We start from the raw sequence: 13,687 nt of genomic DNA, 5'->3' as shown, positions 1-13,687 counted from the left end.
CTGCGCGCAGGTGGCCGCGGCGCTCGGACGGGAGGGAGGGGCGGGCTGCAGAGTCCCCTCGGGGCCGGCGGGTGCGGGTGCGGGCGCGCCGGGTGCGGGTGCGGCTGTGCGGAGGAGCGGGCGCGCCGGGTGCGGAGGGATGGAGGGATGGAGGGATGGATGGATGGGGCGGCGGAGCGCGGAGGCTCGTCCGCTGCGCAGGGAAGCAGCGAGGCAGCCGGCGCCGAGCTCTGCACCCCGCTGCCGCGGCGCCCGCTCTTTATGCTGCCGGCGCGCCGTGGGCGGCCCCTCGCTGAGCGCGGCCTCCTATTGGCCCGCGCCCCCCCCCCCGGGTCCGCCCCCGCGCCACTCGCGCCCGGCGCAGAGCGAGGACCCACCCCCCGCGCCCAGGCCCGGCCTCGGGTGACTAATCCGCTGACTCCGCCGCCCCCTCCCCGGGCCATTCAGCCTGCAAACCTGGGGGACGACTGGGGACCCGCGACCACCCCCCACGCCGGCGCCGGGCGGGGCGGGGCAGTGTGCGCCCCCAGAGGCCGGAAGGACAGCCTGCCCGCCCTCCCCTCCTCCCGCCACGCGAGGGTAAGGAGGGAGACCCTCCCGGGGCTCAGGGCGGGCTTCCGCCCCTCCCCGCTCTCCCTACCCTGGAGGGGGTGAGGGCCGGTGCTGGGTCCTGCTTGCCGCCCACCCTGCCCCACCCTGCCCAGTGCAGCCGCGATGTTCAGCCCCAGGTGAACCCTGACAACCCGCCCCCCCATACTCAGACCCCCCTCCCCGAGCTGAGGGCTTCAAGGAGCCTTGGGGTGCCCAGGGGTCAGGTGTGAGTCCCAGACGTGGCCTGGAGCCCTGCCCGCCCCTGCCCTGGGGTCCTCCGGCCGCCCCTGCCCTGGGGTCCTCCGGCCGCCCCTGCCCTGGGGTCCTCCGGCCGCCCCTGCCCTGGGGTCCTCCGGCCGCCCCTGCCCTGGGGTCCTCCGGCCGCCCCTGCCCTGGGTCCTGCCCGCCCCTGCCCTGGGGTCCTCCGGCCGCCTGTGGGTCCTGCGCCCAGGCCTGGGCTCTGCCGGCCCCTGGCATAGGTGTGGGTGTGAGACAGCCTGACGGGGCTGGGCCGGTGCGGCCTGCGATTTCCCCACGTAGTGCCCCCAGTCTGGAAGCTTGCCCGGGGTGGGGTGGGGTGGGGTGGGGTAGGGTGGGAGGGGAGGGGAGGGGATGGGGGACCTGCTGCCCACTGCAGGGGGCTGGGCCCTGAACCCCCAGGCCAGGGGGAAACCTGTCAGAAGCTCCCAGAGGCTGGCAGAGCGAGAGGGAGGGGGGAGCGGGAGGAAGGGGGGGACGGCAGGAGAGGGAGCCAGCCTTCCGTGCGGCAGTGGCAGAGCCGAGAGAAAGCGCCATATAAGGCGTGGGGCTCCGGAAGCTGAGATTCCCGGCCTCCCTGGCAGAGTGCAGGGATGTCCTTCCTGGGTAACCCCGCCGAGGAGGGTCTGGGGCCCAGGCCCCCTGTCACCTGGGCACACCACTGCCCACAGCCGGGGCACAGACACCCCAGTGCCGGCCAGGAGAGCTGAGCCCCTGCTGCCCGGCCCTCTCCCTCTCCCACCCCCCTCACTGCACACTCATCCCCCAGTCATCCCTCCCCACGCATCCCCCCACACGCATCCCCCCACACAGACACGCATCCCCCCACACAGACACGCATCCCCCCACACAGACACGCATCCCCCCACACAGACACGTATCCCCCCAGTACACGCTCACCCCCACCCCCTCACACAGCCCCACTCTGTCATATTCACTCAGGGGGGACACAGCTTTGGCAGGTGCCCACACTCTGGAGTCCCCACTCCCCCCAGCCCCTTCCCCCAGCTCGGGGAGCCCTCCTCCCCACCCCGAGCCAATCTGAGCTTCCGCCCCTGCTTTGGACGGGGAAAGTCTTTCTGGCAAAAACTCCCCAAAAATGGCTCTCCTGGCGTTTCTAATTAAAGGCGAGTGGGTGGGCAGAGGAGGGGGAGGCAGGCAGCGCTCCCGAGCAGGGATCCCGAGCCGCAGCCCCAGGCGTTTCCCGGAGCCGGAGCCGGAGGCGGCGGCGGCGGCCGGGCCTGGGTGTGCGAGGTCTGTGGGGTGAGTGGCCGGGCCCTCGGCGTGCCTGGTGCTGGGAGCCTGCGTGGAGGGGGCGGCCGTGCCCACGTCTGCGGTGAGCTCGGACCTGTCTGAGGGCCCTGGTTAGGGGAGGCGCCCCCCCTGAGCCAGCGGGCAGGGACCGCGCGCACCCACCCTTGTGCACACCACACGCGTGTGCAGTGGACGCGCCAGAGCCAGCACCCGAGTGGCCAGGCGTCACCCCGCTAGCCCGCTCCACGGTGGCCCTGAGGGCGGCCCTCGGACCCAGGTCCCCTGACCAGCTGGGTGGCCTGGGCCAGGGCGGGCTCCGTGGCCCACCCACGGCAGCGTGGTCTGCGCCCAGCCAGGGCCCGGGGGGCCAGGGAGGGGTAGGGTACGGGGGAGGGGGGCTGGAGAGGGGGGAGCCAAGGCGGGCGATGGAAGGGGGGGGGTGAACCACCACCTTTGTGGGGCAGCCGGGCCTGAGCGGGGAGCCTCAAGGTTAAGTTGGCGGCCCCCTCCCAGGCTAGTCCGGCCGCAGCCAGGGGCGGGCGATGCTGCAGGGCCTGCACGGAGGCTGCGGAGGCTGCGCTGGTGGCCAGCCGCAGTGAGGGACGGGGACAGGGACAGGCTGCGCTCTGTGCTGGGAACAGCTCTGTGCTGGGGAACGCGCGGCCCAATTATCGCCCCAGAGGCCTGCGGTAGCAAACCGCCGCCCCCCCTCCCCCCCCCACACTGGCACCTGGGGCTCCGTTCTCCCCCCTCCAGGCTGCTCCCCCGCCTGGGATGGGGTCTGCCCCGCCCTGCCCCTCTGTGCAGCCCTCCCCGCCAGCCTCACACAGAGCAGGAGGGGCAGGCTGGGGAGGGGCGGGCAGCGGGAGAGGCAGGCCTGGGGCCCCCTCTCTCTCGGAGCCCAGCTGGTCTGAGGCTCCAGGCCTAACCACTGCCGAGGCCGTGCCCTAGAGGGAGGGGCTCTGCGGGGGGATGGAGGGTGAGCACGGCAGGGGGGAGGGGGGGAGGGGGCGGCCTGCCCAATGCTAGGAGGCCAACGGGACCCACTTAAGACCCTGTAGGTCTGGCCTTCTGCCCTGGGGCTCAGGCGGCCACAGCCAGGTGCTAAGATGCTCCTCTCAGGATGGGCCTCCATCCCGCCTCAGGGTGCCCACCCCACCCCACCCCACCCCACCGAGCTTGTGCCTCCGTGGGGCCTCGCCCCTGCCTCCCGCTGCCGCTCCGTGACCGGCTTGTCCCCACAGGCTCACCCCCCTCTGGGGACCCTCCTCCTCTCCTGTGGTTTTCCGAACTCCGAGTGTTGGTGCTGGCTCCCTCCTGGCTAAGTCCCACCTCAGCACTCGGCCCCTCCCGCCGGCCTGGGCCTGCAGTCCAGGGGCCCACCCTCCACAAACCCCGTCTGGGCCGGCCACCTGTGGGGCCGTCCCGGGTCAGGCGGCCTCGGGCCATGGCCACCGTGCCTGCGGGGCTGGGCGGAAGGACCAGGCGGCCTGGTGCCTGGCCCGGCACTTGCTGGTGGGCAGCCTCCCTCCATCCCGGCCCAGGGGTCCCCGAGTGCAGGACCTGTGCCCCCCCTGCTCCCCAGCCGGGTGACGGGGCGCAGCGGAGTGGCTGGAGCCGGAGCGGGCCTGGCACCGAGCAGGCCTCCGGGCGGGTCAGGGGACAGACGGAGGCCCGGCCCTTCTCCAACCATTTCTGGCTGGGAGACATTAGGTGGGCTCACCTGAGCCTCAACTTTCCACCTGTGAAATGGGGTGACAGTGCCAGAGCCGCGTGTCCCTGAGGCCGAGGGCCTCCGGCCCCGCCCGGTCCCTGTCACAGTGTCACCGCTGGGACCGGGGAGGGGGCTGAGGCGGGGATCCCCCGGGTGGCCCCCTTCCTGACGCTCCCACTGCCCGCTGCCTCCACCTCCCGGGGCAGGGCCTGCGGGGTGTCAGGAGACCCTCCGTGCGGGGCGCCCTGATTGTGGGCCAAGACCTGAGACAGGAGGGGCCATGACCGGGAGGCTGGGCCCGGGAGGCACGCGAGCTGGGAGAACATTCCCTCCGCTTCCTCTCCGGGCTTGGCAGGAGCGTGTGCTGCATCCCGTCCCGGAACCGGCAGCCGGGCCTTCTGGGCCCCTCATCCAGACCCTCCTCCCTCCTCCCGCCTCCCGCCTCGGCGCCTTCCGGTGCAGCCTCCAAGGAAACTTCTGTATTTTTCCGGTGATCCTGGCACGGGTGCTGCACCAGCTGCTCCCTGCATCCTCAGGCGGCCCCCGCCCCCGGACCAGGAGGCTGAGCCCGTCCTCCAAGGCCCTCCCGCCCCCCCAGCCCTAGGGGAGAGGAAACTGAGGCCGAGGGGGGGGCCAAGGCCCGCAGCAAGGAGGCCAGAACCAGGGCGGGAGGGGAGAGGGCGCACACGGCCATCTGCCCTGCTCGGCCGTGAGGTGGTCAGTCATTCAATCAACAAACAGTCATTCAATCAACAAACAGTTCCCGGCCGTGGCGAGGTGGGGTGCGGGGAGGTGCAGACCGGCCCACAAAGCAGGGCATCTCCACGAACCCACACAGGCCCGGGGGGACACGGGCCGCGCCGGCAGCAGCGGGTCGAGCCTCCGCTCACAGCCCAAGCTCTTCAAGGGGCCCCCTTGGACCAGACCCAGGAGGAGAGACCCCCCTGCAGCGTTGTGGTGGGGATCCCACCGAGGTATGGGGGCGGGAGCCCGAGAAGGGCTGGGCAGCTGGAGGGTGCGCAGGGGAGGCTGCGTGCAGGGGTCTGGCTGGTGGGGTGGGGGCGCTGGGTCCTGTCTCCAGGGGCAGGGCCGGGAGGGGAGGGGTTGCTGGAAGGGACGGGGGTCTGTGGCCGGGAGGGGCACAGGGGCCACAGGTGCAGCCGGTGGGGAGTCCCCCAGCTGAGAGCCAGGTGCCGGGGGAGGGGCCCGCTGAGGGCGTCTATGGTCCAGGGACAGGGGAGCCAGGGCCCGGCCGTCAGGTGAGGGGGAGGCGAGGCCTCACCAGGAGCAGAGGGGAGCCTCCTGGGTTGGAGCCGCAGCTGCCCCTCCCCCCGCCCCTGGGTGCCTGGCCAGGCTGGGTGCCGTCCCCCGGTGCCCAGGGACCCAGATCCTGCTGCCAGGTCCCCACGTGAGGCAGCCCCTCAGCCAGGGTGGGGGCCGGATGCCCCGGAACTGCGGCGCGGGAGCGGGAGCGGACTGCCAGGGAGGGGGCGTCTGCGCCTTCCCGCTGTCCCCGCGCCTCCCGTGAGCTCTGCCTGCGGCAGCCGCTTCCGGAGCCATAAAAGGAGAGGGGAGCGCGGCTGAGAACAGCGGTGACGCGGGCTCCCCACGCAGGCGCCCGCCCCGCCCGCCCGCCGGAAACGGGAAAATGGCGGTGGCCGGTGCTGCCGAAGCCCGGGTCCCCCCCGCCCCTGCTGCTGGCCTGCTGCCACCCTGCCCTCCGCTCCCCGCTCCCCGGCGCTGCCCAGAGCGTCTGCTGGCGACAGGCCTCCCGGAGCCGCAAGCCCTGCCGGCGGCCCCCGGACCCCGAGTCCCCGGGCGGAGGAGCCTGGGCCCGTGGGGCCGTCGATATAAGGACAGCCGGGCTCCCCAGCACCTACGGGTGCCAGGCCTTGGCACAGCCTCCGCCTTCGTCCGGACTGGCCCCAGGGGCTAGCAGGGTGCGTTGAGGGGCGCAGGGCTGACACGGGGCTTGCCCCTCCCTCCATGCCCCGGGCCCCAGAGCTCCAGGTCCGGCCACCTGTCTGACTGCGGGTCACCCCCTCCCTCCCCTGGGCTGGGCCACCTCCGCAGCGGCCTCCCCGCCCGCCCCCTTGTGCAGGCCCCCGGCCACCTAGTCCCGCGGCAGCCGCTCCCCTGGGCTCCTGCCCTGGGAGCAGAGTGGACGCAGGTCCCCGGACACTGCCCTCCCGGCCAGGAACCAGGCCTTCCTCCCCCCACCCACCCCGGCCAGAGGGCGGTGCGAGGAGGTGGGCCATCACCAGGCACATCCATCGGCGGGGAGACTGGTAATGTGTGTCAGGAGCGGCTTGGGGCGCCGGCCACCCCGGACTGCTCGGCCTCTGCTGGGCCAAGTGGCAATGGGCCCTGGGGTCACAGCCCAGCCACCCGATGAGACCACTCCCGGGGCCCAGTGGACCCGGCGTTTCTGCGTACAAACACAAGACCACCAGGAGCCCATGGGGTCAGTGTCTGCTGAGGGGCCAGCTGGCCGGGAGGGGTGCAGGAGGTGGATCCTGTGCAGGGGGCAGGGTTCCAGGACAGCCCGCGGCTCCCAGGCCCCGTGGGGGGCGTGGCAGGTCCCTAAACCAGCGCGTCCCCAGCAGGAGGCGCTGACATGAGCCCGCTGCCCATGGTCCAGGCTCTGCCCTGACTTCCAAGTGTCCCTCATACAGGCGGTCATAACCGTTGTCACAACCACCTCCGCACCCCTTGGCCACAGCCACCACCCCCTCCATCACCATCACCTCCATCACTATCACCACCACCACCCCCCTCACCCCCACCATCATCACCACCACCACCATCACCCCCACCACCTCCATCACCACAACCACCATCACCACCACCATCACCACCCCCACTCCCATCAGCACCTCCACCCCCATCACCACCACCCCCTCCATCACCATCACCATGACCACCACCACCATCACCCCCACCACCTCCATCACCACCACCACTCCCATCACCACCACCACCACCATCACCACAACCACCATCACCACCACCATCACCACCACCACTCCCATCATCAGCACCTCCACCATTACCACCACCCCATCACCACCATCACCATCACCATCACATCCACCCCCATCACCATCACCACCATCACCTCCACCCCATCACCATGCACCTTCACCACTATCACCCCATCATCACCATCACCTCCACCCCCATCACCCCCATCACCTGCACCTTCACCACTATCACCCCATCATCACCATCACCTCCAATTTCACTCCCAGCACCACCCCCATCACCCCTGCACCCTCCCCACTGTCCCAGCCGCTCAGGCACAACAAAACACCACAGGCTTCGGGCTGAAACTTTTATTCCTCTCACTTCTGAGGCTGGAAGTGCCCCTGGCCCAGCCCCACGGAGCGCGTGACTCAGGGCGAGAGCCCGGCTGATCCAGGGTCAGGACTATCCCGTCCTCGAGTCTAGAAGGTTCCACCTCACTGGAACCGTCAGACACCACAGCTGCACTCACAGGCCCTCGGCTGGAGAAGCCTGGGTGGCCCGCTGTGGACTGCAGCCACCATCGGCGAGGCCGCCGGCCCGGGGGCTCCTGAGAACAGCCGGTGGCCAGCGTGTAGCCCAGGCAGGCTGGGCGGGGAGCGCTGTGGACCACGCCGACCCCTGAGCCACCCCACCCCCTCCTGTCCACCCAGGGGCTCCCAGTCCCTGACATAGGACACCCTCCGACTCCGAGATGTGCCGCAGGCCCCCGGAACCCCGCCATGCGGGCCGTCATTGTCCTCGTGTCTCCCGCGTGGCTGCCGCGTGGACCTCCTGCAGGGCCTGGTGGTGGCCACCACCGTCCCCTCCACCTGGGTCCCCCCTCGGCCGCTCTGACCATCTCGTGGGGGGCTGGGACGCCCGGCCTGAGCCACGATGCCGGTCACCGTCCAGGACGGTGGGTACCTGTGATGCCCACCAGCTGGCAGCCGCCCAGCTCCTCCTAATCAGAGAAGCAGGCTCTGCAGGTCTGAGGGCTGTGCCCCCCACCACACAGCAATCCCGGCCACCAGACCCCCCACGGCAGCTCAGGGGCCCGCAGTGGGGCCTGGCCTCCCTCTCCAGGTGGCTGGCTCCAGCTCCTCCTCCCCTCCCCCCCTCGTCCTTCCCTGCCCCCCGGCCCCCAGGGCTGTGCAGTGACAGGAGGGGCTGCCAGGAGGGGCTGCTCACACGCCCTTGGCGCTGACTCAGCGGCGGAGGGGCCTTTGTCTGGGAGGAAAGCGCGTCAGGCCCACGTCATCCCCGACCCACCCGCCGGGCCCTGACGCACCTGCCAGCCCAGGAGCGACCCGGTGGCGGCAGGGGATCTAGGGACACAGTAGGGAGAGGGGAAGGCCCCCACCTTCCCCCCTTCCCCCCAGATCTCTCCAGCCAGGTGTGTGAGGCAGCGGCTTGGAGAACACAGCCAGGCACCTCCCTCTCCGTAAAACGTCCGAGTCGCCGACGGACCCGCGGCTGACACTCGTCCTCTCCAGTTTTGTTCAATAGCGAGCGAGGCTGATGCCCGCAGGCCTCCGGGTCCTGGGGCCTCGAGGGGGGCCCTCCAGCGAGACCGAACCCGCCACCAGCAGGCGGCTGAGCTCGCGGGTCAGGGAGCGGCTGGCCTGGAGTGGCCAGTGAGGCCTCTGAGGAGGAGGGACCCCGATAAATGTGAGAGGGACAGGACAGGTGGGGTCCGAGGCTGCTCCGGAGGCCCCGCCCCCAGCCGGCCGAAGACACAGGCCCTTGGGCCCTGCCCCTCATAGGCCTCGTCCTGCTCCAGCAGGGGCCTGACCCCACCCCACAGGCTGGGCCAGGGGACCTGGCAACGCCCGGCACTCAGTGGGTGCTGAGGACAGGTGGGCAGAGGGGCAGGCTGAGCCCCCCTCCCTGGATTCCCAGGCAGCAGGCAGCTGGGTCTGCCCCGGCCGCCGAAGGGAAGGGGGACGGTGGGACGAGGGGACACCCCCAAGCCCGGGGTGGCCTCTGAGGTTCTGCAGGTCCCCAGCCCAGCCACCCGGTCCCATCACCGCCCTCAGTCTGTTTATTGGGGTAAAACACCCCCAACGTGAACGTCACAGCGTTGGCCATGTTGCACTGACGGCTCGGGCGCCAAGCACATTCCCCGTGCCGTGCAGCCACCGCCTCCGCGCCCAGGACCGTTCTTCCCCCACGCGGAGCTCTGTGCCCGCACGTGGCCCCGCCGGCCCCCCACCCAGCCCCGGGCAGGGCCACAGCCCTGGTCACGCCTGTGCCCTGTCCTCAGGTAACAGGACACAAAGGCGGATACCGAGGAGACGCTGCCGCCGCGCCCGCCCGGGGCTCTCTCTGAACGTCCGTCCTCTGAGCAAGGACGCAGCTCTCCACGCTCGGCCAGCGCCCTCGGCGGCCAGACCCTGCGTGGGCGGGCTCTGTGGGGGCCGTGGCCCCGGAGGGACAGGCCATCTGTGCGCAGGGCTGGGCGAGGGAGGGGCCGGGAGAGGGAGGAAAGGAGAGAGGGGGCCCCAGGGGGCAGAGGGCAGGTGGGGGCGGGCCCAGCAGGGAAGACGCTGGGAATGGCACGTGCAACCGCGTCGAGTCGGCGTGGGGCCCACATCTTGGGGGCCGAGTCCAGGCGGGGCGGTGAGTGCCGGGAGCACGGAGGTCCTCTCAGGAAGACGCGGGCGCTGCGGGAGACCAGGCTCCAGCGGGGCCGCGAACAGGCTCTGCTGGCGACCCGCCCCGGGCCCATGTGACACGCACAGCCGCCAGGCCAGCAGCCACCCGAGGGGCGGGGCCCGGGACCAGCCTGCGGCGGGACAGCGGCGCTGCCGTGGTGGCCTGAGCGCCGGCTTCCCCCTCTCCACGCTCGGGCGGGTCAGAGCAAGGCTCAGCCACGGGCGCCAGGCCAGACTCCGCCCGTCCCGGTCCTGTCCCGGTCCCCGCCATGGGAGGCTCAGCTCCTCACGTTCATGTGACGTGACGTGACAGGAAGGCAGGTAACGGAACGTGAGGGGCCCTGCGCGCCTCAGCGCCCACTCCCCGGGGACAGCTCCTGCCGCGGGCACCACGCAGCCCGGCGGCTGGGCACCGTCAGTTCTCGCCCGTGGGGCACGGCGCGCAGGCCGAGGTGGCGCAGCCCCCTGTGCGCTCCCGGGCGCCTTCGAGCTTGACCACGGCCCCGAGGGGTGGGCGCCGCCACCGCCCCTGCCGCCGCCGCGTGAACACGGAGCGCAGTGCGCGCAGCTGCCCCAGCTCCTGCGCCGTGAAGCAAGGCCACCCCTCGGCGAAGCGGAGCACCGTGTCGAAGGCCGCGGCCGCCTGCTCCCAGGTGGCCTCCTCGCCCTCCCCGGCAGCCTCGGGGCCCCCGTCCTTCTCGGGCCGCTCCGGGGGACACTGGGCCCGACGCCCCGCTCCGGCCTCCTGCCCCGGGGCCACGCTGCCCTGGAGCCGGCTGCTCAGCCGCGACCGGGCCCCGCCCCCGAGCTCCGGGACGTGCGCGAAGGTCTGGTCGTGAGGCTTGGCGCCCAGGCGCTGGGGCTCCTCCTCGGAAGATGAGCCTTCGGCCAGCATGGCGGCCCCGGGCCACAGCCGCCCCCAGGCGCGGCTGAAGACGGCGGCGGGCACGGCGTCCCAGGCGCAGGCCACACTGCAGATGGCGTCACTCGCGCCACAGCGCGGGTGGGAGCCGGGCAGCGCCCCCGGGGGGTTGATGAAGTTCCTCATGAAGCCCCGCCGAATGCCCTGGTCCATGGGCTGGAGGAGGGCGGCGGCGCTGGCGGGCAGGAAGACGGTGAAGATGCTCCCCGCCACCAGCTCGGACTCCTGCGGGTGGGCCCGGGAGCCGTCCAGCAGCAGGACGGCCTTGCTGTCCTCGGGCAGCCCCAGGGCTCGGAAGTGCTCCCTCACCGCGGGGGCGAAGATGTGGTGGAACCAGTCAGCCAGCACGGCCCGGGAGGCCGCCGGCAGGTGCTGGGTGCCCCTGGGAGCCCGGGGGCCGCTGCACTTCCCGATCACCAGGGGCCGGAGCCTGTGGGAGCCCGTGGCGTTGGCGCACGTGAGGACGGTCAGCCTGTCCCGGCTCTGCCTGCCGCCGGGCGCCGGCTCGCCCTCGGCGGTGGGTCCGGGCAGGCACTGCCAGAAGAGGCCGGTCTCGTCGGCATTGTACACCTGCTCCGGCGTCAGGCCGTGCTCCGCCGTCAGGCTCCGGAAAAACCCACAGAACCGCTCCGCCGCGTGGCGGTCGGCCACCTGCTTCTCCCCGGCCGCGTCCAGCTTCTTGATGCCGTGCCTGGCCTTAAACCGCCACAGCCAGCCGCCGGAGAACACGCAGGGCTCGGTGAGCTGCATCTGCGCGTAGAAGTCCTTGGCCTTCTCGATGAGCATGGGGCCCGACACGGGCACGCCCTCGGCACGCCGGCCCAGGAACCAGGCGTACAGCGCCCGGTCCAGGTGCTCCAGCTTGGGCGTGTGCAGCGTGCGCCGCCGCTCCAGCGCCTTGTTGCAGGCGGAGCTGGCGAAGAAGCGCAGCAGCTGCGCCTTGTGGGCCCTGATGTCGTAGAGTGTGGACATCCCCACGTTGTACTCCTGCATCAGCGCCTTCCGGCTCTCGCCCTTCTCCAGCCGCGCGCACACGTCCATCTTCTCCTTCAGGGTCAGCACCACCCGCTTGCGCTTCCCCCCGGGGCCCCTCCCGGCAGCCTGCCTGGCGGCCATGTGGAGGGTGGCTCGTCCTGGAGGCAGACACGGGCAGATGGAGGGGGGACAGGCACCGGTGCTGGGGGCCTCCCCTCCCCCTTCTCCGTGCCCCTCACTTGCCCGTCTCCCCTGCCTCTGCCTGCCAGTCTGCTGATCCTCCTGGCGCCTCCTGCCTCCCTCCGGGCCCAGCAGCCTCTAGCCTCAGCTCCCCCGTCTTCCACTCCTGGGCACATACGTGGCAGCTCCTGGAACTCTCTCGTCACACGGCCCCCACACGTCTCTGCGCTGCTAAAGCCCGCGGCCTCCTCTGCGGGATGGAAGCAGCTTCTCCCCTCGGCCCCGGGCCAGAGCAGAGGGGCCTGGGGAGCAGGCTGCGGCTCGCAGAGGCTGCGCGGCGGGGCCAGGGCGCTCTCTCCAGGGCCCTGTGGGGAGCAGAGGGAAGGAGAGGCCGTTACCCACTTTTAAGGAGATGCTTAGCAGGAAACCAGCTTAGAAACCGGGAGGAAAGGGGACCCCAAAGGAAGGGCTGGGACGCCCCGAAAAGGTGTTCTGGAGGCTCAGCGCCAGGAACCGGTTCACGACGGACGCCGCCTCACGCCTGACACGCAGGTGTGCGCAGGGCGACACGCGACGGCTGAAAACACGGGGACCCGTCTCCTGAGGCAGAAGCCTGCTCTAAGGATGGCCTTCAGGTGGTACTCCTGGAACAATGTCTCACACCAGAAGGTCCCGGGGCTTCCAGCCTCGCCACCGCCACCTCCAAGGAGGCACCGCCACCCAGGCCACAGGGACACGGACAGCCGCAAACCTGTCACCCTCTCGTGCCCAAGGGACAGACCGAAGGGGCAGGAGAGCGAGAGGGAGCCCCTTATCCACGTGCAGACCCCTCCCTGTCCTCGCAGAGAGCGTCAGGGGGAGAGCTGGTCTGTGGGGCAGAGGGCGCAATCGGGGAGGAAGACTCAGTAAGTAGTGTGCTGGCCCAGCTGCTGGCTCAGGGGTTGGGCATCGACCTATGAACCAGGAGGTCACAGTGGGATTCCCGGTCAGGGCAGCGGACCCACGAGTCTCATCAGTGATGCTTCTCTCCCTCCCTCTTCCTTCCTCGCTGAAACCAATAAAAACATATTTTTAAAAAAGAAGAAGTGTTCTGGAAACCGAGAAAGAGATGGAGGAAGTCTTGGGGGCAAGAAGGATGGGGTGGGGCGGGGAAGGGACGGTAACCTCGGGTGCACATCCTACAGGGAGGTCGGCGGCGGGGGGACCACAGGGCTAGGGACCCCGGGGCGGGGAGGCGCGCGGGCCACTCAGGCCGGTGTGGAGGCGTTTCTACCCCGGGGTCACGCGTGGGGCAAGGGCAAACCCAAAAGGGGAAACAGAAAGTCAAGTCTCAGGCGGCTTCCTCCAGGGGCGGGAGGGTGACTCCGTGGCCGGTGGCCTCTGCCGGCGGAGCCTCAGGGTCGGGAGCGGGCGCCGCCAGGCTCCGGGCGGGGGCTGCAGGGATGGCTCGGGGAGGGCAGCCCGGCCCGGTCCCCGTGGGGCGGGAGGCGGAGGGGCTCGGCCCGAGCCGGGGTGCGGCTCCCGGGAGCGCTGCTGGGCGGGAGAGGGACCAGAGACCACAGGGCGCCGGCGCTCCCCAGGCCCGCCCCACTCACCTGCCGGCGCCGGGCCGCCGCCGCCGGAAGTGCCGGCGCCCCGCCCTCCGCCGGGCCGCGCCCCTCCGCCCCATCACTTCCGGGACGCTCTAGGCACCCCGGAGGACTCGCGTCTCGGTGGCTCAGCAGGAGGCAGTGGGCATGCAGACGGAAGAAAACGGGGCGTCCAGGGGGACCTCCATGGCCTTGGCCCCGAGAGTGCTGTGCGCCTCGACTTGTCCGGCTGTAGCATGGGCGCGGGGTGACTGCGCCTTGGGTTTCGTGATGAGCGGGGCCCTCGTTGCCCTGGGCCAGGGTCGGCCCCAGGCGGACAGGGCTCAGTGCCCCACCCCCCGTGGCCGTCTCTGAGCCCCTGCCTTAGCCACATCCAGTGTCCACGCTGTGTCCCTCCTGCCCAGCCTCTTCCTTAGCCGGAGCCTCTCCATACCCAATGGTGGTGATTTCTATGATGAGATTTGAGACTTGTGAGCGAGCGGGCTAGACTTGGAGATGTGGACTTGAGTGGGTGCTGTCATGAGTTGGGACTTTGGGCGACCTT

The 13,687-nt window shown here is 71.2% G+C and overlaps 1 protein-coding gene across 1 annotated transcript; it reads right to left on the bottom strand.

Annotated features, from left to right (window-relative positions):
• Positions 1-7,969: 7,969 nt before the first annotated feature.
• JRK (Jrk helix-turn-helix protein) lies at positions 7,970-13,175 on the bottom strand. The gene is made up of 3 exons (XM_054708652.1): positions 13,150-13,175; positions 11,733-11,919; positions 7,970-11,532 (listed from the first exon to the last, which is right to left on the bottom strand). The coding sequence occupies exon 3, from the start codon at positions 11,513-11,515 to the stop codon at positions 9,893-9,895; it is 1,623 nt and encodes a 540-aa protein (XP_054564627.1). The 5' UTR covers positions 11,516-11,532; positions 11,733-11,919; positions 13,150-13,175; the 3' UTR covers positions 7,970-9,892.
• Between the last annotated feature and the right edge of the window lie 512 nt (positions 13,176-13,687).

The sequence above is a fragment of the Eptesicus fuscus genome, chromosome 19, assembly GCF_027574615.1.
Source record: "Eptesicus fuscus isolate TK198812 chromosome 19, DD_ASM_mEF_20220401, whole genome shotgun sequence".
Lineage (NCBI taxonomy): Eukaryota > Metazoa > Chordata > Mammalia > Chiroptera > Vespertilionidae > Eptesicus > Eptesicus fuscus.
Note: the sequence above shows the minus strand (reverse complement) of the source record. Positions and strands in the feature narration are given on the sequence as shown.